Here is a 24771-nt window from a genome sequence, read left to right on the forward strand (position 1 = left end):
CGTTGGATCGAGATTAGTCCTGTGATGCAGCGCCACCTATAGGTGCTTACTGTTACTGAGTGTGTGCGTGTGTGTGTGTGTGTGTGTGCGTGTGTGTGTGTGTGTGTGTGTGTGCGTGTGTGTGTGTAAACAAACAAACAAAACAAATGAAAGGATTCAATCTGAAAATGGATTTACAACATTTGACTGACGATGACGTCACTTCACTGTGTGTCATGTTAAATGAAGTAGCAGCACCTGATTGGATGAACCTGAAGCTCCTCCCACAGCTGGAAGCACGTTTGTTTCCAGTGGTTTAATGGGTTACCATGGTTACCTTCAGGACTGATTGATCCATTCTGACTGGCTGGAGGGATCTTCCTGATTTTGGATGTGTGTGTGTGTGAGTGTGTGTGTGTGTGTGTGTGTGTGTGTGTGTGTGTGTGTGTGTGTGTGTGTGTCATAAAACACTAGAGGCCTGTTAGCATTAGCTAAGGCTAGCTCACACTTAGCCCCAGCTAGCAGAGTGTGTGATGCTGCTTCATCCTGTGGTGAATCTTCAACACTTCCTGATCGAGGGTCAGTCAGGTGGTTTGTGGGTCATGGAGGAACCGGGCCGGTGGAGCTTCCTCTTCTGGTTCCTACTGTCGTATCCGTTGTGTTTTTACTGCGTTGATGTCAAATCTGTTATCTCTGTGACCTTTGAGCCGCGTCCTCAGGTAGAAACCAGCAGACAAACCAACGGTTACAACCAGGAACCAGGACCGACCTGACGGAGGACCTGAACGCTCCTGACTCCAGTGTGAACCCAAACAACTTCTTCTCCTCAGGTGTGTGTCTGCTGCTGGACTGGTGTTGTGTTGTTGATGTACAAATGTAGTTGTGTTTGTTGTTGTTGTTATGTTTGTTGATGTTTAAATGCTGTGTTCGTTGTTGTGTAAGTGTATAAATGTTGTTTTTGTTGACGTGTAAATGTTGCGTGTTGTACAAATGTGTTGTTGTGTTTGTTGATTATAAACAGTTTTGTATGGATGCTGTCTCTTGTTGTATAAACGTGGTTTTGTTGTATAAATGTCTTGTTTGTTGACGTTTAAATGTTGTGTTTGTTGATTGTAAATGTTTTCTTAGTTATTATCTTTGTTGTACATTTATTGTTTGTTGTATAAATATTGTGAGTTGCATAAATGTTGTGTTTGTTTACGATAAATGTTGTTTCGTTGCATATATGTTGCTGTTTTGTTGCTGTTTAAACGTTGTCTTTGTTGATTACGTTGTCTTTTTTTGTGTACATGCATATTTGCTGTATAAATATTGTTTTTGTTGACGTTTAAATGTGTTTGTCGATTATGTTGTCTTTGTCGTGTACGTCACCTGTTAGCGTCTAACATCTGTGTTGTTTGACTTAAATCTATCTGTGCAGCTCAAACAGCTGTGCTGCTGCTGCTGCTGTTGTTGTTGATGATGATGATGATGATGATGATGATGATGATGATGATGATGATGATGATGATGATGATGATGATGATGATGATGATGATGATGATGATGATGATGATGGTGGTGGAGCTGCTGTCTCTGGGTGTCGCTGGGACGGCAGATGGTTTCGTCTGTCTGGGTTGTTTGTTGTTTGTTTGTTTGTTTGTTTGTTGATGTATTTCGGGGACGTGTCTCGTGAACGCGGGTAGACATGGGGGTGTCTGGTTCTGGTTCCGGTCTGTGAGGGGGGTGCAGTTCCCCGTTCTGTCCACCAGAGGGCGGTAGAGGTCTCTACTGCTGTTCCACCTCCATTAGAAAAGACTTCAGTTTCAGTTTCCAGGTGGCTTCAGGTGGAACTTCCTCATGGAGGAAGTGGGCTCCGTTGTCATGGTGACTCAGGTTCGGTTTTAAAGCAGCCCACAAATCTGTGGATAGATTCTAAACCTAAGAGTTCTGAGCAAGAAGAAAAAACTATTAAAAAAAAAACTTCTGTAGTGACGTCACCGCGTTAAGAGCAGCCAGGACTCTGCAGTGACGTCACTGCGTGCACACCAGTGGAGGCTCCGTTAATGCTGGGCCGGCAGGTTCTGGTTCCAGGTCGCAGCTACTGGATCAATTAAAGTATTGATTATCAGACTCCTACTTGTGTGTAAACAAACTTCTCAGACCGTGACGTCACACTTCCAAAGAACAACCCCCCCCCAAAAAAGCCTTCCCGGACTGGACCCGCTGGTGAGACAACAGGCTGCACCAGTATTAAGATTCCTACCGGCGGACTCCTTCAGCCTCAGCCAATCAGAGGCGGCTGTGGGCGGGACTCTTGGTTGTGATTGGTGCAGAGTTCGGGCCCCCTCCCTTCCTGAGGAGTTAACAGTTCGGGTGAGCCGTTCTTTGGTGTCCCACAGTCAGACGCGCTGGTTCCGGAGGGGCTCAGGACAGCAGAGGTTCGGCTTGGGGGGGCCAGGATGAAGATGGGAAGTCCCGGATCAGAGCAGGTTGGTCGGGACCCCCCCCCCCCCCCTCACTCAATCCCCCCCTCCCAATCCGTGCTATTTGTGTGTGTGTGTGTGGAGGGGAGGGGGGTGACGGGTGGGGTGGTGGTGGTGGAGTGGGGTGGGGGGGGGGTTCTGCGGTGCGTGTCTGCTCCACAGGTGTGTGCGGGTCTTCTCACCCCGTCGTCAACGTTTGTGTCTGGAGCTGGAATGTCCTGCCCCCCCCATGCCCCCCCCCCCGGTCTCTTCTTCTGTGGTCAGCAGGATTGTGACCTCTGGCATTCAGCAAACTTCTGCCCCAGTTTCTGTCCTGAGAGCCGCTCCGCTCCGCTTCCTATCGATCCGTTCGGTTTGTGATCAGCGGTCATTGATCCGGATTCCGGTCCGGTGAACTTCCGACGCGGAGGAATCCAGAGTTTCTTCCTGCAGCCCGGTGGTTCGTTCCTCAAGGGACTCAGACGCTCCGCAGAGCCGGCTTTTATTTCCAACCGCAGCTCCAGAAGAAAACTTTACTTTTAGTTGTTTGAACCAGAGAACGTCGACTGGAAGTACTCTGAGTACCAGAAGTACTCTGAGCACCAGAAGTACTCTGAGTACCAGAAGTACTCTGAGTACCAGAAGTACTCTGAGCACCAGAAGTACTCTGAGTACCAGAAGTACTCTGAGTACCAGAAGTACTCTGAGCACCAGAAGTACTCTGAGCACCAGAAGTACTCTGAGTACCAGAAATACTCTGAGTACCAGAAGTACTCTGAGTACCAGAAGTAATCTAACTACCACAAGTACTCCAATGATCACAAGTAGTCTAAGTACCACAAGTAGTCTAAGTAACAGAAGTACTCTAACTACCACAAGTACTCTTAAGTGCTAGAAGGACTCTAACTACCACAAGTAGTCTAAGTACCACAAGTACTCCTAAGTGCTAAAAGTACTCTAACTACCACAAGTAGTCTAAGTACCAAAAGTACTCCTAAGTGCTAGAAGTACTCCAACTACCACAAGTAATCTAAGTACCACAAGTACTCTTAAGCACTAGAAGCACTCTAAGTTCTACAAGTACTCTTAACTATCACAAGTAGTCTAAGGAACAGATGTAGTCTAAGTACCACAATTCGTCTAAGTACCACAAGTACTCTTAAGTACCAGTTATCAAGTACCAGATGCACAGTAATTATGGTATTAGAAGGACTTGAAGTACCGGACAGAGTTTTGATATCAGATGTAGTCGAAGCACAAGATGTACCAGAACCAGAAGTACTAATGTTAGCAGGACGGCTATTTCACTGTGTGAACCTGGACTGTTTCTCTGTGTGAACCTGGATTGTTTTACTACGTGAACCTGGACTGTTTCACCGTGTGAACCTGGACTATGTTTGGGACCTGTTGGTATGTCTTAGCTTAAATCATTGATACATTCATACTGCTGTGCATTGTGGGTAAAGCTGACTGTTTCTGCTCCTGCGTGTCTCTTCAGGTGATGTCATCAGTATTTTCCAGGCACACCTGATTATTCATCTTAAACGCACCAATGAAAAATTCAGAGACTAGGTTTTTTTTGTTTGTTTTTTAAAAACAGTTTTTTGTTGTCGTACCTTAATTAGTTTCCTGGTTGTATTAGTTTTCCGGTTTTATTAGTTTTGTTTCCTCCTTCTTCTTCTCAATCTTTCCAGCTTCTCCTCCACCTGTTCCCTGCTTTCAGTACGGATCACAATGTCGTCTGCAAACATCACGGTCCATGGAGATTCCATAGCGAACGAGAAGGAGCTCAGAGCTGATCCCTGATGCAGTCTGATGTTTCCTGGTTTTATTATTTTTAATAAATTTTATTAGCTTCCTAGTTTCATTAACTTTTTATTAATTAGCTTCCTGGTTTTGGGATGTTTAACCACCAGGACAGCGTTGAACACACCTGAAGAGACGCCCATGATTTCTAGATGTTTCAGTGAGGTTTTGGTTCAGTCCCACTGATCTCGATCTGTGGATTCACATCTCTATTTCTGCAGAGTCACCTTTGTAGTCCGTGAAGTTGTGGGTTAATTTTCCCGGGCTGTGATTGGCTGCCTGCGGTACAATGATGCTTTGTGTGGCGCTGATGACGTCTCCTCTCTGGACCGCCGTCCTCCGGCTCTCGGCTCCCGCCGGCGTGAACGGTTAGATAACGGGCAGCTTTAGTGTGGGCCGGCGAACAGAGGTGTCACACACCCGTCTTCCTCCCTCCATCTTCTCCTCGTACCATCTGCGCCACGAGCTGCTTGGCACCGAACGCCAGCCACCGACTTGATCTGCAGAGATGATGATGATGATGAAGACGATGATGTGTACATGAGTCTTTTAAACAACAGCGGTCACTTGTTGCTGTCACACCTTCAGGAGGACAATAATAGTCTGTGACTTCATCCTAACAGAGATGAAGAGTCTTCCTCGTCTTCGCACTCATGCAAACAGAGGCCAGAGGTCATGTGATTCCTGACCTGATGTGAGGAGGAGCCATCATAGGTTAGAGGTCAGAGGTGAGCAGCATCGTAGTGATTTGATCATTTGGGAGCTGATCAGAGGTCTTGAAGCTCCAGGTTTCAGCGGTTGAACCGTAAACTGGTTCAAACTGGTTTTCTGTCGACCCGGTGGTCAGTGTGGAGCCAGATCAGGAGGTGGGCTCCGGATGTTTAGCGGACTTGTTTGTAGTTTGGTATCTTTATGTTTGTTCAGTTGGATGTGGATCAAAAAAGAATTTACGACCAGGAACACGGGTCCCGCCAGGATTCCTCCAGCTGTTTTCTAACCGAGGGAAAGGCCCGAAGCTGAATGTTGGCGTTTGAACTGAGGTAGGATCTGTAAGTCCGTCCTGTCGTGACCCTCCATCAGCACGACGTTCCTCAGAACAGGTTGTGTCTTCTAGCATGTTGGAAATATAAACATTGGCTGCTTTTGTATGTGGGGCGTCCAGGATCGGATCAGGTCTCATTAAAGGGCCGGTTCTCCCAATAGACTGGACCCCATGATCAGTGGAAAGGATTAACTCTACTGGTTACACACTAGTGAATCTGATTACACACTAGTGGTGCTGGTTACGAACTAGTGGTGCTGGTTGTACACAGTAGTGAGACTGGTTACCTCTCGTGAAGCCTCAGCGTCTTTCAGCTGGTAAACGCGTCTAGTGTCGACTTTGTCGGCTGTTTTCAGCTAGTCTTGAGTAGAATCAAACGAACCAAGATGCACCTCTGCATCTTGGTTCATGTTGAGATGCAGAGGTGCGCCTCCTCTGGATGATGCCTTTATTGCCTCTCAGTTGTTGCCTATGGGGTCCCACAGGGCTCCACTGAAGGACCAGTGTTGTTCACTTTAGTGAACAAGACACTTCTTGATCAAAGTGGTATTTTGACCCTTTTAATTTTGGGGGATATTTTTGTTTTTGTTTTTTTTTACAAAAATGCCAACTTGAATTTTTTTTAGGACTTTTTCTGTTAAGCTAAGCTCAAGCTTTTCACAAACAAAACTTGAGTTTATATAAAGTGTAAACAAATCAATGAGTAATTATTCCAATGAGTCTTCATAGACCATAACCATGATACAAAGAACTGATTGGATAGTTTAGTTCAGTCTCCAGTAAAGATTTGTTGTGATTGGAACTTACAAAATTTGGTTGCTGCTGAAACACATTCCAATACGTTTTTAATGATTCTTTGAGGCAGCATCAGAAACTACATTTCCCATGAGTCTCTTGGTGGATAGATTATTGTTGTGATATATCTTCATTTTTTCTTTTTTTGGCTTTACAGATAGTTGACATTTCAGAGAGATGGAGGGAGAGGTGGACGCTTGTAGCGGGTGATATTTATATATAGATAGCACGCCGGGTGGTAAAGCTGTTGCCACGACAACAGGACAGGAAGCAGGAAGTAGGCAGCATCGTTGGAAGAGATAGCGCCTTTGCATTCTATCTCTATGTGCTGCAGACACAGATAGCATGACCAATGCATTTCTACATACGTGTGTTTGACATCCAAACCCCGGTCAGCATTCCCTGATGGGGGGCCAAACCAGTAGGGGGGGTCATGGGTATTCTTGGCACCTGGCGATAAGCACACAGTTAGAAATACTCTGGAATGTGAGGCTGCGGGAGGTGAACTGAACAACACTTTAAGCTAAACTTGAACCAAACAGGTTGTGTCTCGGTCAACTAAAGGCGATGGAGTATTGGTGTTGTGCTGTCGGTGCGCCTGTGGTTGTGGGTTTGATTCCTTCTGTCTTACTGGCCGGACTGATATGGACTAATATGCACTCATCTCGACTGTCTTCTTTCTGGTACCACCCCTTTTTGGTATGGCCTCCACTAAAGTTTCAGGTACAAAAACGCTGCAAGACGCTGATTGGCTAGAGCACATGTGTCATCCGCGGGCCAAATGTGGCCCTCCACATCATTTTATGTGGCCCGCGAGAGCATAAAAGGTCAGAGAGTCTAAAAATAAATATAAACATTTCTGTGCAACTGCAATGTTTGTAAGTTATTTAAATTGAGTTACATTTAGTTACATTTATAAGTTACGTCTGGTCCTTTGACATCCCTGGGCTGGAGGGAATCTTTCTGTCACTGCATCATATGACGACATCAACACTGGCAGCATCCTAACGGAAAACAACTTCCGTAGAACCACCCAATGCCAGGATTGGTGCAGGTCCAAAAGGGCCACACTGAGTGTCCAAAGTTCTCATCTCTGATCTATCCCCAAAAAGGTTAATATAATCTGACATGTAAACCAAAAATCCCTCAACTTCAGAGGGTCGATGCTACATGTGGCTAAGAATAAAAATTTCAAGCATGGCGGCCCGAGTCACGTCAGTTGGGGTCAGGGTCTCTACAGTTCGTCAGTTGGGGTCGGGGTCTCTACAGTATGACAGTTGGGGTCAGGGTCTTTTCAGTTGGTCAGTTGGGGTCGGGGTCTCTCCACACAGAGGACGGTGGGCCGTCTGGAACCTGGTTTATGAGCTGAACCCTTAATCCCGTCTTCTGAATGTCGCTGGATCTTGGTGATCCATATCTTGGTGACAGGAGGAGTTTACTGGGACTCTACTGGTGTCTGACTGGGAGCATGTTGGATCTTGTTCAGTGCCAGAGGAGTGTTTGCTCGCGTCTTATCTGCTGCTTTACTGTTGGGAACATTTTTAGCTCCGAACCCAACAACACTTGGCTCGGAGTCTGTTTGTGACTGACTCCATGCTCGGGGCTTATTGTCATAATACTGGTTAAAGAATAAATATTTTTCACAGACGGGTGGAGGTAAGACAGGACCACAAGGTGTTTGCTTTGCAGAATGGGAATTGTGCAGAGTCATATTCCTGGATAAAGGTTAAGTGCTCGACTTCTTCTGTCTGAACAGCCATAGGGGTTTCATGAGAATGTTATGAGCATCCCGGTTCTGGTCAAACTGGTTTCAGGCGTCTTCATCAGTGTTTACTGAACCAAATCAGGCGAGAGGCGGAGTTGACTTAAAGAAAACTGATCACATTTTAAAAGATTGGATTTACATGAAAACCAGTTTTTTGCCCTGGGGGAGAGGAGCCTCACACGCCTGCAGGGCGTCACCTCTGTCAGACGGGTTGGGGTCATAGTGGTGATCAGGTGACGCCCACTTGTGTTTTGTTGACACAGCAGATCCGCCCACCCTCGATCCCAGCAGGCGCCGGTTCCCAGACGGCGTTATGAAATGTCCCGTAAAAGTATCCTCAGATCACACCTCAGAGGACTTGACTCCTCCCCCCTCCTTATGTGGACCAATAGTTCTGCATCTTCATTACAGTCGGGAATAAATGCAGAACAAACGTAAAAATTACATCTTAATATTAATATTTAGTCGGAGGGGTTCTTTCACTACGTTAGACATCTCTTCTCCGCTTCCTGTTTGTCGCCACGAGGTCACCTGACCAGATGGGAGGAAGGAGGAGGAAGAGGAGGGTCCACAGATTCATCTCAAAAACATGAGCAGAGACACACTGAAAAGTAGCACACACATACACACACGTATGATCCCTGGTAAACATGTTGATAACATGACTGTCTGGTGGGCGGAGCATGTAGCTGCGCGCATCAGATAAGCTTGATCTCAGAGTCAGGTTTAAAGCTCACTTCAGGATTATCTTTGTGAATCATCTCATCTTCTGGGGCTAGCGTCCTGCTAACATGCTAAATGATGATGTCATACCTGTGGGGGTAAATATTGCCTGATAGCGAGATGCTAACAAGCTATCTGGTGGTAGCTCCCTGCTAACAGGTGTGTCTCACCTGCAGCTAAGCATCACATACGTTTCCCTTCTCCCTGCAGGCTCGCCCTGCTCTGGGGGCTTCACGCTGAGCATGCTGGGTACTGATCCACCAACAACCAGTAGACTCAACCTGGTCAAGTCTGACGACTGTGACGCCACGGCGACGGCGGACACGCACGACGGAATCAAGATGGCCGAGCTGGTGGAGAGCCTGGACACCAGAGAGCTGGACATAGGGGAGGGGGAGGAGATCGACTACGATGGAAACTACTTAGGTGATGTCACCTTAGCAACGCCGTAGCAACACGCCAGAGGCGTGGTAGCTTCAGTTCCTGTAGCTAACGCCTCTCTCTTCCCCCCTCCTACAGGTGACTGTCGCATCCCATTTGCGGCCGTCTACAGCACGGTGGGCTTCAAGGAGGCCACGGCGAAGGTCTACCTGCCCACCGTCCCCATCAGCGCCCGCATCCTGGAGGTGGAGCGATTCACCGCCGCGCAGGACCGCTTCAACCTGTCGCACCACCGCAGCGTCAACAAGGTGCAGCACACGCCATCGGGCTTCACCCCCATCCCCACCCAGTGTTTACACGTCACTCAATCACTATGTGTGTGTGTGTGTGTGTGTGTGTGTGTGTGTCAGTCCCTGCCAGCCGTCTTTAGGATCGAGCTGAAGCACGGCGAGTTCACCTGGATCATCAAGAGGAAGGAGAAACACTTCCTGGAGCTGCACAGAGAGCTGAGGACCTACAAGACCTTCATGAGGATCCCACTGCCGTCACGCAGGTACACACACACACACACACACACACACACACATATACCCACACACACACGTGTGTGTGTGTGTTTCATGCTCTTTCACCTCCATCAGCCACACAGTGAGGAGGAGGACGGTGAGGAAGAGCGAGGTGAGGGAGATGCCCTCCCTCCCGAGAGGCGGGGGAGACGAGCTGGTGAGAGACGAGCAGGTGTCCAGCAGGAAGGTACGAGTCAGCGTCCACCAATGCGTTCCTGACCCCCCCCCCCCATGTGTGTGTGTGTGATTTAATGTACTTACAGCTGACAGACGTGTGTGTGTGTGTGTGTGTGTTCACAGAGACAGTTAGAAGACTATTTGAACAAGCTGCTGAGGATGGCCATGTACCGTAAATATCACCACACTGTGAGTAAACACACTAACCGCTTCTTTAACACGCAAATCAAATGTAAATATTTGAATATTTGAATATTTGTGACATCACATAAATCTCCCGTACTATGACATCATCATCCGGTGTGTTTATCACCAGCAGCAGAGCCAGAATACTTCAAACTTTTACCCTCCTAATAAGTTACCATTCAGTAATAATGCTAACAAACATACCATCTCCTTAGCCGAGGGAATTAGCATTGTGCTTGTGTGCTAATTCCTCATTGAGTGTTTATCAGGTGTTTATCAGGTCGGGCGACGCCCTCAATCGCCTGTCTGTCCTCTGTCCTCAGATGGAGTTCATCGACGTCAGCCAGCTGTCGTTCATTCACGATCTGGGCCCCAAAGGACTGTGAGCGCTTCCACCTCTCCGTTCTCTCCTCTGTTTAGCCGCCGCCGTTTGTTTTTCAACAAAGGTCATTTGACTCATCCCCCCGTCTCTTCCAGGGAGGGGATGATCTACAAGCGCTCAGGGGGGCATCGCATCCCAGGGATGAACTGCTGCGGTCACAGCCGGGCCTGCTACCGCTGGTCCAAACGGTGTGTGATGGTGCTGGTCCTGTTTATTTTATAAAATAAAATAAAATAAAATTTTATAAAATTTTATTTTTAATTGAATTGAATTTAATTGAATTTAATCATCCCAGGGATGAACTGCTGCGGTCACAGCCGAGCCTGCTACCCCTGGTCCAAACGGTGTGTGATGGTTCTGGACTTGTTTATTTCATTTTACTTAATTTAATTTAATTTAATTTATTTAAATTAATTTAATTTATTTTTATTTAAAATTGAATTTAAATTTTAATGATCCCCCTAGGGAAATTATTACATCGGTTCCCATATTTCATTGTACTATCAATGGGCGATGGCTTCCACAGTCAGCTTCACCGCGGGCGATAAAAACCCGTCTTCAGCGCGTCGGACGTAGTTGTGATGGAGTTCAGTTTTTGAAACATGATCCGATCGGAGACGGTTCCTCTTAGAGGCCTCTTCGGACCAGCTGCACTCCTCTTCATCCAAATCATTATGTGAGCAGTTTTATTCTTATCATCTAAAGACAACAGAAACAATCCCACACGGTTGGAAGAGCTCCGCTGTCCACCTACATCCTCATGTTCATCTTCATCCTACATGCTCTCCTGAAACAAGAACCGGAGAACTTCAGAAACCCCGATGATGAGGATGATGATGATGATGATCATTAACGATGATGATGATGGTGTCTCCTCTGCAGCTGGCTGGTGGTGAAGGACTCCTGTCTGCTCTACATGAAGCCCGACTCCGGCGCCATCTCCTTCGTCCTGCTGCTGGACAAAGAGTTCAGCATCAAGATGGACTCCAAAGACACGGAAACCAAACACGGCGTCCGGGTCGACAGCCTGTCCAGGTGACCCCACCTGTCTCTCTCTCTCTCTCTCTCTCTGTTTGTCGTTTGAAATCAATGTGGCTCGCCCAGAAGTCGATCTCATCTGACGACGTCTGACGTCATCCAGCCAATCATTCACAATGAATGAATGGAAGTATTGATCGGAACTATTAAACATAAACTTGTAGAAAGTCAGACATCCATTCAGTTCTGCTGTCTCTGCTTGTACACATTAGCTGATTGTTTTTTGCTGATTCAGCACATTTCCTTGTCCAAACAGAGAAAGACTGAAGGTCGGTTCTTTCCAGCACATTCTGTACTCTCCCTGATTAAATGGATAATAATACTGTACTACCCACCCCCCCCCATCTGCAGGACGCTGGTGTTTAAGTGCAGCAGCTACAGACACGCCCGCTGGTGGGGTCAAAACATCGAGAACTTCGCCCGGACTCACGGGAAGGCCTTCCTCCGGGATCACCGCTTCGGATCGTTTGCCCAGGAGCAGGAGAACATCCTGGCCAAATGGTGAGGAGAACGGACGGAGAAGAGGAGAACAAAGTGAATCCGGTAGATCTGGATCCGAATCTGGTTCTGATTCTGGATCTGGATCTGGATTATCTCCTCAGGTATGTCAACGGGAAGACCTACATGGAGGATGTAGCCAACGCTTTGGAGGAGGCTAAAGAGGAGATCTTCATCACCGACTGGTGGTGAGCTTCAGGATGGATGGATGAATGGATGGATGGATGATGGATGGATGGATGGAATGTTAAATTGGGCTGCCATTACAAGAGAGTTGTTTTGATTTGAGGATTAAAGTAAAAAATAAATGAAGATTCAGACAGTAGAAGACGATCCAGACCATAGAAGACGATTCAAACAGTAGAAGACAATACAGAAAGTAGGAGACGATCCAGACAGTAGAAGACGATTCAGACCATTGAAGATGATCTAGACAGTAGAAGACGATCCAGACAGTGGAAGAAATTTCAGACCGTAGAAGACGATTCAGACCGTAGAAGATGATCCAGACCGTAGAAGATGATCCAGACCGTAGAAGACGATTCAGACAGTAGAAGAAGATTCAGACCGTAGAAGACGATTCAGACCATAGAAGATGATTCAGACCGTAGAAGACGATCCAGACCGTAGAAGAAATTTCAGACCGTAGAAGACGATTCAGACCGTAGAAGATGATCCAGACCGTAGAAGATGATCCAGACCGTAGAAGACGATTCAGACAGTAGAAGAAGATTCAGACCGTAGAAGACGATTCAGACCATAGAAGATGATTCAGACCGTAGAAGACGATCCAGACCGTAGAAGACGATCCAGACCGTAGAACATGATTCAGACAGTAGAAGAAGATTCAGAAAAGGACGGCAGATCCTCTCTTTCAGTTTCCATGGAAATTTCCCAGTAGCACCATTTAACTGTCGTTAAAAACCAGCTGAGCCAAATATAGAACAAAACACCATCAGACGCCAAGACTCAGCTGACATCTTGACAGTGTGATTACCCACAAGTCTTTGCTGTCTGACAGGCGTACAATAGTACCACCCCAGGAAAAAACACTCTTGACACTGTGTCTCCTCTCCACCCATGTTCTTCACATAACAAGCAATGATGTCACTAGTCACATGACCTCACTGAGGTGGTGGCAGCAGCTGCATGCAATCATTATGATGATGTCACTGGTCACATGACCTGAGTGAGGCGGCGCCAGGAGCTGAATGTCTTACGTCGTGGTTTGTTCCTCCCAGGCTGAGTCCGGAGATCTTCTTGAAAAGACCGGTGGTGGAGGGCAACAGGTGGAGGCTGGACCACACCCTCAGGCGCAAAGCGGTGAGTCGGGGGCTGGGTTCATGCCCCCCCCCCTCGGGTTCGGTTCATTAGAACCTCAAATAGTGAGGAACTGAGGAAGATGAAGGTGTTTAACGGCGGCGTTGCGTTCCCGTCCTGCAGCAACTGGGCGTGAGGATCTTCATCATGTTGTACAAGGAGGTGGAGCTCGCCCTCGGCATCAACTCAGGCTATAGCAAGAGGACCCTCATGCACCTGCACCCCAACATCAAGGTAACCCCAAAGACCCAAATGATGTCATCGTCGGCATGATGTGATCATTGTAATTCTGTTGGTTCTGATTTGGTTTCTGGGCTCAGGTGATGCGTCATCCGGACCACGTCTCCTCCTCCGTCTACCTGTGGGCGCATCACGAGAAGATCATCGTCATCGACCAATCGGTGGCCTTCGTGGGCGGGATCGACCTGGCGTACGGCCGCTGGGACGATAGAGAGCATCGGCTGACGGACGTGGGAAGCGTGACGCGCTCCGTGGCGCTGGAGCAGGTCAGATAAAACTGATCGGTGATCAATAAACGCTGATCACTGTCGAATCAGCTGTTCTGTTGTCCATTTATGGGCGGAGTCACATCCTGTCTGTCCAGATTGTGACCAAAGGGGAAAAATTTAAAAGCAAAATCTGTGAGCAGTCATGTTGCTTTAGCTTTATCTGTTGCTTTAGCTGTAGCTTTAGCCTTAGCTTTAGCCTTAGCTTTAGCTTACCAATGCTTTCTGAACAAACACCCTCTGTTTTCGCCGTCCTCAGGCCGCTCCCTCCAACGCTCCGTCCTCCATGTCGTTCTCCGTTGATGTCAGCAGCAACGGGGCGGGGACGCCGCCTGGCGACCCAGCTGACATGCCTAAGCTGAAGGGGATTGGTCGGACCAGGAGGGCTCGCTTCAGCCTTTACAGGCACCTGCACAAACACACCCTGCAGCCCGCCGACAGCGTGAGCAGCGTGGACAGCACCGGTATTGGAACGCCAGGCAGGTTCACGAGGTCATCGAGTCCATGTTCTGTTGGTCATGGAGAACATATGTGTGCAGGAAGCGGATCAACGCGGAGCCTGAAGACCGGCGTTGGGGAGCTGCAGGGAAACACTCGCTTCTGGCACGGGAAGGACTACTGCAACTTCGTCTACAAGGACTGGATCCAGCTGGAGAAACCGTTCGACGGTCTGTTGAACCAAGAGTCGCAGATATATTGTTCCTCCGGAACCAGGAAGTCTTCATGTCCAACGTTCTCTATCTGCTTCCTGTCAACAGATTTCATCGACCGCTACACGACTCCCAGAATGCCTTGGCATGACATCGCCTCAGTGGTTCATGGCAGAGCCGCCCGCGATGTGGCCCGACACTTCATTCAGCGCTGGAACTTCACCAAAGTACTGCCCCCAGTTTAAAGGAACGTCACTGGAACGCCGAGGAGGGTTCTGGCCGGTAGACACAGGGTTCTAGTCAGGTGTTCTCTAGTCTGTTAGCAGCCTGCAGACACAGGGTTCTAGTCAGGTGTTCTCTAGTCTGTTAGCAGCCTGCATAGACAGGGTTCTAATCAGGTGTTGTCTAGTCTGTTAGCAGCTTGCATGCAACAGGGTTCTAGTCAGGTGTTCTCTAGTCTGTTAGCAGCCTGCATACACAGGGTTCTAGTCAGGTGTTCTCTAGTCTGTTAGCAGCCTGCATACACAGGGTTCTAGTCAGGTGTTCTGTAGTCTGTTAGCAGCCTGCACACACAGGGTTCTAGTCAGGTGTTCTCTAGTCTGTTAACAGCCTGCACACACAGGGTTCTAGTCAGGTGTTCTCTAGTCTGTTAGCAGCCTGCATACACAGGGTTCTAGTCAGGTGTTCTCTAGTCTGTTAGCAGCCTGCATACACAGGGTTCTAGTCAGGTGTTCTGTAGTCTGTTAGCAGCCTGCACACACAGGGTTCTAGTCAGGTGTTCTCTAGTCTGTTAACAGCCTGCACACACAGGGTTCTAGTCAGGTGTTCTCTAGTCTGTTGGCAGCCTGCACACACAGGGTTCTAGTCAGGTGTTCTGTAGTCTGCTAGCAGCCTGCAGACACAGGGTTCTAGTCAGGTGTTCTGTAGTCTGTTAGCAGCCTACAGACATAGGGTTGCTAGCGTGTCGTTGCTAGTGTATTGTTGTTAGCATGTTGTTGCTAAGATGCTGTTACCAGTGTGCCACAGCTAACATGCTAACATGTGGAGGTTTTTCTGAAGGTGCTTCGCCTCCACAGACGTTCATTCACTGCTTCTAACATTCTAGTCGTGGAAATCATGACAGATGTTTATTTATTTTTATAACATTGACCTTTAAAAAAACCAAACCCGTCTGAATTCATCTGTGGAAAACACACCTTCATTTTTCCTCTCATCTTTTTCCATGCTTTCATTTCCCTCCTGTTTTCACCTCCGTCCTGACAGATCATGAAGCCAAAGTACCGCTCGCTGTCGTACCCGTTCCTGCTGCCCAAGTCGCACTCCAACGCCGGCGAGCTCCGGTTCCAAGTCCCCGACTGCATCAGCACCAAAGTTCAGGTACGACCGACTCCTACTGGGTTCTCCGTCTAGAAAACAACGCCCACATCACCACACGTCCCACATAGCGGTCTGAAGGCTGGAAAGAGATGAAGGAGGAAAAGGCTCTCTGGAGCGAATTCTTACGTAACTACAGATCTGTAGATGCGAGGGATGCGAACCTTTGAAAGCACGAGCTTCAATCCCATAATCTTTTATCAGAACAAAGCGGTTCCTTTTGTCAATCTCATGCTAGGACTACAGGAAGTACTTCTATCCATTAACAACATAATTATTGAGCGGAGAAAAGAGGAAAACCCTAACCCTAACCACCAACCCACAACAGAAACGAAAGAAAAAGGTTTCATCATCGAAATTTGATGCACAAAACACACGTTTGTAGGTTGTGGGAGGAGCATAGTGTCACCCCCCCCTCCCCTCCAGTGACCTCATCTCTGTGTGTTAGGTGCTGAGGTCAGCAGCTGATTGGTCGGCGGGTATCAAATACCACGAGGAGTCCATCCATCACGCCTACATCCAGGTCATCGCCAAGAGCAAACACTACATCTACATAGAGGTAGGGTCAGACAGGAAGTCTCCGTCTCCATGGAGACGTCGGTAATCATCTGGACTTGTTAAGTCATTTCTCCTCCAATCAGAACCAGTTCTTCATCAGCTGCGCCGACAACAGGATGGTCCACAACAAGATCGGAGACGCCATCATCGAACGCATCCTCAGAGCGCACAAGTTAGTGACGGCGGGGAGGAAGAGGCGGCGGCCTCTTCTTCATCACGCGTGTTAATGCGCGTTTGTTCGCAGGGAAAGGAGGAAGTACCGCGTCTACGTCGTCACCCCGCTGCTTCCTGGTTTTGAGGGTGACATCACCACCGGGGGAGGGAACGCCCTGCAGGCTGTCATGCACTTCAACTACAGGTGAGACACGCCTGAGTTTCAGCTCTTCTGATTGGTCGAGGATGTTCTGATGTTCTTGTCCTTCTCTTTAGAACCATGATCCGAGGAGAACACTCCATCATCTCCCAGCTGAAGAGAGAGAGTAAGAACAAGCGTAGATCCCTGATGGGAGGCTAGTTAAAAAACAGCTAATATACTCTCTACTCCCCCCTAGTGGACGACCAGTGGATGAACTACATCTCCTTCGCCGGTCTCCGGACCCACGCCGAGCTGGAGGGGCGCCTGGTAACGGAGCTCATCTACGTCCACAGCAAGATGCTGATCGCCGACGACAACACCGTCATCATCGGTGGGTCGCGCCGTCTGCTGCCGGCGAGCTTCCTCGCCGCATCCGGGCCAAAATCCACTGACACCATAGTGACAATGAGTCAGAGAAGCTGTCCTTATCTTCTTCATGTGTTTGAAGTACGGTGTGGTTCAATGTGACGCTGTGGCGCCCTCTGCTGGTGCGCGTTCTCAACGCAACAACGAACGAACGGGCGGAAATCTGTCCTTTTTTTGTTACCACTAAACGTATATTTTTCTAGATTGTAGCAGAGTTCCAGGTCGTCATCCCTCATTCGCATTTGTTTTAGGTTCTGCTAACATCAATGACAGAAGCATGTTGGGTAAACGTGACAGCGAGGTGGCGGTGATTGTTGAGGATTCTGAAAAAGTTCCGTCAGTGATGGACGGACAGGAGTATGAAGCTGGAGCCTACGCCCTGCAGCTCCGCCTGGAATGCTTCAGGTACGTCTAGAGAAACCAAAAAGAAAAGGTCACATTTGAATGTGTCAGCGTTGGGATAGGATCAATATGTCCAGTACAGGATCGATAGAGGATCAATAATGTTTGTGACCACTTGAGGTTGATCGTTATTTCTGGGGAGGCCTGTGGGTTCAAATCCCAGTGAGTAATGAGCAAAGACCCCAAATGAGGCTCCCTCAAGTGGCTGAAAGGTGTACTGCATAAATAAATCAGCAGTAGTAGTAATAATAAAAATAATAAAAATAATAAAAAATAGAATCGTAACTTTCGTGACTTTTTTATTGTTATTTATTATTTTATTTCTGATCTGATTCTGATGATGAGAAGTGATGAGTCAGCGGGTCTCCCAGGTGATTAACCAGGTATAAGATGATTGGATGTCTCTGAACAGAACCGTCCTGGGGGGTCACGCCGACACCAGCATCGACCTGACGGACCCCATCAGCGACCGCTTCTACAAGGAGGTGTGGATGACCACGGCCGGGCGCAACGCCACCATCTATGAGAAGGTAGGGGTGGGTCAGGTGTGTCTCACCTGCAGCGGCTGTTTAACCCTTTGAACCCTGTTTAAATCTGTGCATCAAATCCTGCCTGGACTTGTTTTGTTTGACTGTAAAAAATGTCAGAGGAGAACGTCCTCATGCTCCTTTTACCAGGATGAGTTCAGCTTTCAATACCCGATATATAAAAATCAAATTCCACAAAATTAGAATTTGAGTTTTAGTGGGGGGAAAAAAAAGTCTTATTGCACATATCCAAAACATTTGACATGTTCAATTCGAACAGGATAACTGTTTAATGTATTTATATGATATTTTTTGCGGCTAAAGAACCTGAACCAGAACAGGAGACCAAAGCAGAAGCTCTGCTTCCTGCTCCACAATATAAAAGCATGTACTTCCTCCACATAAACCTTCAAAACACATGCAGTACTTTTCAAGCATACAGAGCAAAAACACGCTACAGCTGGACATGTACTGAAGTAGAATCTCGTTTTGAGCACAGGAAATATAAAACTTACTTTACAAGCTAACTTTTCTTAGCTAGATTAGCTAGAAATAACGTCGTTCAGGGGAAATGTCACCATCAACATCATCACGGATGAATCTTCTCAGTCTTTTTATTAACATAGTTTGACAAAATTCACTCAGAATCCACTAAAACACTCCCGATAAACCAAATCTACGACCGCTAGAGAAGCACAAGCGTTGGTATTTTTTCCGCAAACTGAAACAAATCTTCCTCCTTGGGTTGGCGGTTGGGTTTTCACCTGTACATCCTGTGTGTGTTCCGCTGCAGGTGTTCCGCTGCCTCCCCTCCTCCCTGGTGAGGAACATGGCTGAACTGGAGCAGTACCAGTCCAAACCCGGATTGGCCCAGACCGATCTGAGCCGCGCTCAAGAGGAGCTTCGCAAAATCCGCGGCTTCCTGGTCCAGTTTCCTCTGGACTTCCTGTCTGAGCAGAACCTCATGCCGTCGGTGGGCACCAAGGAGGCCATGGTCCCGACGGAGATCTGGACGTAAAGGAGACCCGTCTGGACCGGTTCTGGATGTGGAAGAGAGGCCTGAGAGTCTGGTCTGGTAGAACTCTGACATGAACAGATGTTTACACTGGTGATGAAGAAAACACACACATTTTGGGTTTTGGGAATCAAACTCGGGAAGGAAGGAAGGAGTTCTGGACCCGGATGAGATCGGAGCAAACATCTGACATTAACGTTCAGCATACGGAGATGCTGACGCAGAGAGTTTGTCATGTGTCACGTGGCGTCACTGTGATGAGTGGTCGCCATGGTGACAGCCGTGACGGTTCCCTGTGGAGAAGTCGGAAAAGCTTTTTATCTCTGTTAAATCTGTTAAAAATCTCTGTTCACGAAAGCTCGCCTCTGATTGGCTCAGATTTACTCTATTTACATTTCATTTCCTCGGTGACGTCGTGACCTTACCCGTGATGGTGTCACAGTTTTTTCGTCTTCCACGCGATGACCAATGGGAGGACACATGAGGAGGGAGGAAAAGGGGCGGGAACACGACATAAACCGCAGGAGCAATTTCCTGTTTGTCCAGCAGATGGCGCCAGCTTCCCCCCAAAAAAAACCTCAGAAAAGACAACATGGAGGATGTTCTGTTCAAAAATGTGTGGAATCAGCTGAGAGAAGAACACTAAGGATCAGGAACGTTCTTCAGGTACCTGGAACCAGTCCAGGAACCAAACCAGGAACTACACACGGACCAACGTCCAGAAGATAACCATCAACGGAACGAATCACTGAAGTTAATGGAAATAAAACCACCAATCAATGAATTCATCCGATTCCAAACGATCTTTATCTCCACCAATCATGTTGCGTGTTCAGGGGAGCGTGGGAGGGGCCTGCAGGTGAGTCCCCGCCTCCAGGCTCAACCTGATAAACCTGATGATGAGGACCCATCAGGATGAAGAAGAACCTTATTTCCTGTCTTTGTTCACTCAAATAAAGAGGAATAAAGTTTTTATTTTAGACATCGTCTGAACGTTTTTCAGGAGATTTGTGACGTTTCTGACGTCTCTAAAAAACTGAAGCTGGACGTCGTCCCTAAACGTTTCATCATCGTCTACAAAACTTCCTCCTTTGTTGCTGTTTATTTTTAAATTTCTTTTTCAAACCACTTCCTCAAGTCTTCCCATGAAGTCTAACCATGAAGTATTGATTTTCTGATGGGACCAGGCTATTGATAACTGACACTAAAATGTTGTCCTCTCCTGTTTTGTTGATTTGTGGCGGGTCGTTGGGCGTTTTTCTTATTTGTTGTCACAAATATTTGAACTTTGTGGCTGCTTTTTGATGCAGAAAGTTGTTGTTTTTTTCTATCGTTTCTTTCTTTGTACAACATGTTCTGTTTTAAAGCTCATTTAACTCCTGGTTTAAGCAACAAACGTATAAAATGATCCAGGAAACTTTTCATAATCTGGTGGGATTGTGTCAGTCGTGAATCTTATTGGTGTAACGATGATGTCATCACGCGGAGTCGTCTTTAAAGCTCATCTGCAACACGCAAAAAAACAACAACAAAAAAAGAGTAAAGTGATTTTTCTCTGACTCCATATTTGTTGGTTTGGGATCAAATCCCAGTTTCTGTTACTGGTTTTGTCCCAGTTTGTCCTTCAATCACTTCCTTCTCACGTCCTGCTCATCATCCTCACACCTGTTCACATCTAATATCATTCATATGTGGTCCAGGATCGGATCCAGATCCAATTCCGGTCATGTGACTCATATTTATCCTGGACAATGAAATAAGAAATAAATATTATCTGTAGTGTTGGTGTTGTTGAACTCACCTCTGGGACAGAAGCCAATCACGTGATCAGACCATCCACAGTTCAGAAGAAAAACCACAGAAGACAAAGAGGAGGAGTTAAACCGGAATGAGAGGTTTTTGATCCCTGTCATCACACACACACACACACACACACTCATATAATTAAAATTAATTATCCATTCAAATATTTATTTCTATTTAAAAACTAAAAACTATTCCTTCTCATACACACCACGTGACAAGTCCGTCCTGCTGACCAATAGGATGCTCGCTGCTTCCGGGAGTCCCTGCAGGCTCAGCAAGCCCCGCCCAGCAACAGGCGTGGTTATGTCAACCGGGGAGGAGGAGCCCCCCCCCCATCTCTCTCCCTCTCTCTCTCTCTCGGTATATTCGGTGACAGCAGCCGCGTCTCCGCCAGTCGCACCGCGGAGCTTCACCCCCCCCCCCACCGGACCGTCTCTCCGCTCGGACGCATGGACCGAACCGGCGCCGCGGACGCGCTCTAGCCGCGCGTCACCGGGAGGAGAGACCGATCGTTACCGAGGGCCAGCAGAGGATCACCTCCATCATCCACCACCAACCCCTCCTCCTCCATCATCATCATCATCATCATCATGGCGAGTGACTCCCCAGCCAGGAGTCTGGATGAGATCGACCTGTCCGCGCTGAGGGTGAGATCAGCTTCTCCTCTTCCTCACCTCCCAGGGAAGGGGGGAGGCTGGATGTCATGTTTTCCTCTTTGTTAAAGGTTCTGATGGTCCAAATAAGATGCAGGTGTTCGATATGAGCGTTATAACCGCAGGTTATAACCTCTGTTTTTTTTAACCTTAGCTTCCTTAAGACGAGGTCACGTGATCGAGAGCCTTCCTGCCTTCCTGAGGTCCAGTAGTTCTGCTTCTGAGTGAAATGTGGAATTCTGGAATTTAAAAAAGACAGATGTGGAATAAATGTGTGATATTTAATCAGAATTAGCCCCCAAAAAAAAGTGTTTTCTCTACTTCCTGATTGCATCTGTCAAACGAGCACAGAGCGGATCCACCGTCTGTTCCTCAGATGTTCTGCCTCCTCCTCAATCAAGTTTTATTTATATGGCGCTTAATCAACAGCAACAGACATAAGCGACAGTGGCGGCGGCGAAAAAACTCCCTCGATGAGGAAGAAACTCCGTGCAGGACCCAGCCTTGACCGGTTGGGTGGAAAAGAAATCAAAGGAAGATAAGAGAGGCGGGGAGAGGGCTTCCTATCAGGATGAGGAAGAAGAGGCTTCCATTTCTGATCCGTGTTCTACCAAACATGAGCAGAACCCGGGGTGAGAACGCGTCAGGTTAGGGTTAGCCGGGGAGGATCATGGAGGCTGGTGGTGCTGGGCTGACCTGGATCTGCTGGAGTTGATGTTTTTCCAGCCAATCAGAGGCCAGACGGCCGCGGAATTTAACCCAGTTTCTCCTCACGCCGCTCGGCGACTGGGATTAGCCGTTTTAATTCCTCAGGAAGCCGGTTCTCCGTCCATCCAGGAGCCGCAGCGAGCTGAAGCTCTGCAGGAGGCTCCTCCATTGTTCTCCTGCAGGCTCCTCCTTTAACGGCGGCTCGGTTCCGCCTCGCCGGGCTCGGCGTGTGTTGTTCTGTTTGTGTGTCTGCAGGCGTGCTGCATCCACCTGCTGCACTCAGACACCATCAGGGCTGAGACGCCGCGTTCAAAACCTCAGTATGTGACGGTGTTTTGCTGTGTGACCAATCGGAGCGGAGGATGTCTTGATGACATCACGGTACAATCATTCAAAAGGTCGGCAAAAGAGTTCAGTGTTTTTACGGAGCATTTATTTAATTTTAGAAACAACGTCAGAGCGTTTCAAAGGTGACCGGTAATATGGAGTGTTGTTAGAGTGGTGACATCATAATTAAGTGTGTTGACATCATCGTTAAGAGTGATGACATCATCGTTAGAGTGGAGGGGAGCTGGTAAACTAAAAACTGTTGTTTTTTTGAATTTCGCATCCATGATTTTGACGTGAAAACGTGGTTAAATCTGTGCTGATGCTAACGATGCTAATTCCAGAAGCTAACAGACGTACACTTCCTGTTCTGGGAGGAGCAACAGGTGGCTCCACCTTCTTCTTCAGGTGTTTTAATCTAGTCTCATAGGTCCAGTATCTTTATGATGATGGGAGAGGCTTAGGTCACATGACCACTCTTGACGTTGCTATTGGACAGTTTGAACATCTCATATTTTTGTCTGCTCGTGAAACACACACACACACACACACACACACACACACACACACACACACACACACACACACACACACACTTCAGATGGGTGTTCAGTCAACCACTGACTGGCTAGACAGGAAGTAGGTCAGCTGGCTCTGGGGAGGGGGGGGTTGATTATAATACTGGTGGTGATAGGTGTGTGTGTACGCGTGTGTGTGTGTGCACGTGTGTGTGTGTGTGTGTGTGTGTGTGTGTGGTAGTAAGTGTGTGACACAAAGAGAAAAGGGTTTTTTCGTCTTTGCTGTTTCGACACTTTTCTTGCCTTCGTCAAACTCAACCTAACGGTTCCGAGGCAGTGGGCGGAGCCAGGCGTGACCAATCGGCGGCGTTCGAAATGCTGCCGTTTTAATTCAGACGAAGGTTTTTCGGTAAGACGACGCCCACAGGTTAGAAACGTCCAATCAGCTGCGAGATGGGTGAAAGATGTGGAGGGATAAGATTGTGAAGGTGAGACAGAGAGTGGAGAAATGTGACCAGAGTTTAAAGTGGCGTTAAGGCCCCCCCCCGCCCCCAATCCCATCAACCCCCCAATCCCCCAACCCCCCCACCCCATCTGCATGCCGACATTCCTGGCCCCTCAGCTCAGACGCCATAGTAACGGGGCCACAGCAGCGCCCGAGGCTCACACAGAGCTTATTCATGAATAGTCCATATACTGTATGGCCCACCCCCAACCACCCCCCCAACTCGTTGACCTAATTTTGCCCCCCCCCCATGCAGTCTTTAACGCTCTGTTAAATGTTTGACTGAAACAAGGAGGAAACATGAAGCTGCTCCAAGTGCAGATCCTAACATGGGATCCATCCCGCTTCGCCCTGCCCCACCTCGCTCCATCTTGCCCCACCTCGCTCCTTCTTGCCCCACCCTGCTTGAGGAGATGTAGGAGTTGTTCCGTCAGAGGGAGGTCATTGTCTGTTTGCGGTCTGCTGCTACAGATGATGATGATGATGATGACATCACTCTGACCTGTAGATGGGCGGAGACTGAGGTCAGACCACATCCTGTTTGGTAGATAAAACTACCAATAGCCGTCCTGTCAGAGTTCAAATCTATGTTAAAGGAGCATCGTGACTGTTTGGTACCCAGTGGTTTCAGCTGCTAATAGCATGTCGCTAAGGAAGTTTAGCTGGAGTATGTTTGCTAAGGCTTCCAAAAATGCTAAGCTAATGTCATCAGTTATGTCCATCAGATGATTAAACACATTATGATGTCATGATGGTGCTGACAACCTCCTACCCGGAAGTAGAATTGGTACCCGGAAGTACCAATTCTACTTCCGGGTCTCCAGACCCGAGACCCAGAAGTAGAATTGGTAGTAGGATGTAACGGAGAGAATTCTGGGTAATTAATCATCAAGTATCTCAAGTGGAAACACCTGAAAGTTGCGGTGTTTGTTTGTCGAAGCCTCTGTGAACAAACTAACGGGAAACAATTGATGCAAGCAGAGCCAAAAGAAGGCAGAGCCAAAAGAAGGCGGAGCCACAAGAAGGCAGAGCCAAAAGAAGGCGGAGCCTAAATCAAAGCAAAAGGTTTTATTGCTGATTGGCTCATGTGAGTCTGGAGAAGACATCGCTCCCAGAACGATCCTCCTCTCGTCTGTTTTTAACCTCCTCCTCATTCTCTCCGTCCTGACAGGAAGTGACTCAGGAGAACTTCCTGTGCGGATCCTGCACTTGTATGTATTTTCGTCTTCGATCCTGCGGTTCTCGGCGGACCCGTCAAACTGTCAGCCTTTGTCGCTCTTCTTGCTCTCCTTTCCTTTCCTGTCTCTCACCCTCTTCTCTCTGCAGCAGAAAACCCAACCACACCACACAAGCCTTCAGTCTCAAGTACATCCTCTCACTGCCGCACACACACACACAC

General features: G+C 47.9%; 2 protein-coding genes across 2 annotated transcripts in view; both read left to right on the top strand.

Annotated features, from left to right (window-relative positions):
* Nucleotides 1-2321: 2321 nt before the first annotated feature.
* On the top strand, nucleotides 2322-20709 carry pld1a (phospholipase D1a). Its single transcript, XM_068338895.1, has 26 exons — nucleotides 2322-2450; nucleotides 8765-8980; nucleotides 9074-9243; nucleotides 9346-9488; nucleotides 9577-9688; nucleotides 9802-9867; nucleotides 10188-10246; nucleotides 10342-10434; nucleotides 11129-11281; nucleotides 11636-11785; nucleotides 11887-11970; nucleotides 13024-13105; nucleotides 13226-13336; nucleotides 13423-13608; nucleotides 13868-14072; nucleotides 14148-14276; nucleotides 14367-14485; nucleotides 15522-15635; nucleotides 16081-16191; nucleotides 16274-16362; nucleotides 16435-16548; nucleotides 16620-16669; nucleotides 16742-16876; nucleotides 17163-17316; nucleotides 17726-17843; nucleotides 18634-20709. Exons 2-26 carry the CDS (start codon nucleotides 8797-8799, stop codon nucleotides 18856-18858), a joined length of 3156 nt encoding a protein of 1051 aa, XP_068194996.1. The 5' UTR covers nucleotides 2322-2450; nucleotides 8765-8796; the 3' UTR covers nucleotides 18859-20709.
* A 331-nt stretch (nucleotides 20710-21040) lies between these two features.
* LOC137610714 (TRAF2 and NCK-interacting protein kinase-like) overlaps nucleotides 21041-24771 on the top strand; it is a 34828-nt gene continuing 31097 nt past the window's right edge. The window contains 1 exon segment of the mRNA XM_068338481.1: nucleotides 21041-21308. Within this exon segment, the coding sequence (XP_068194582.1) occupies nucleotides 21252-21308 (57 nt within the window). The 5' untranslated portion in view covers nucleotides 21041-21251.

Source organism: Antennarius striatus, chromosome 17 (assembly GCF_040054535.1).
Source record: "Antennarius striatus isolate MH-2024 chromosome 17, ASM4005453v1, whole genome shotgun sequence".
Classification (NCBI taxonomy): Eukaryota; Metazoa; Chordata; class Actinopteri; order Lophiiformes; family Antennariidae; genus Antennarius; species Antennarius striatus.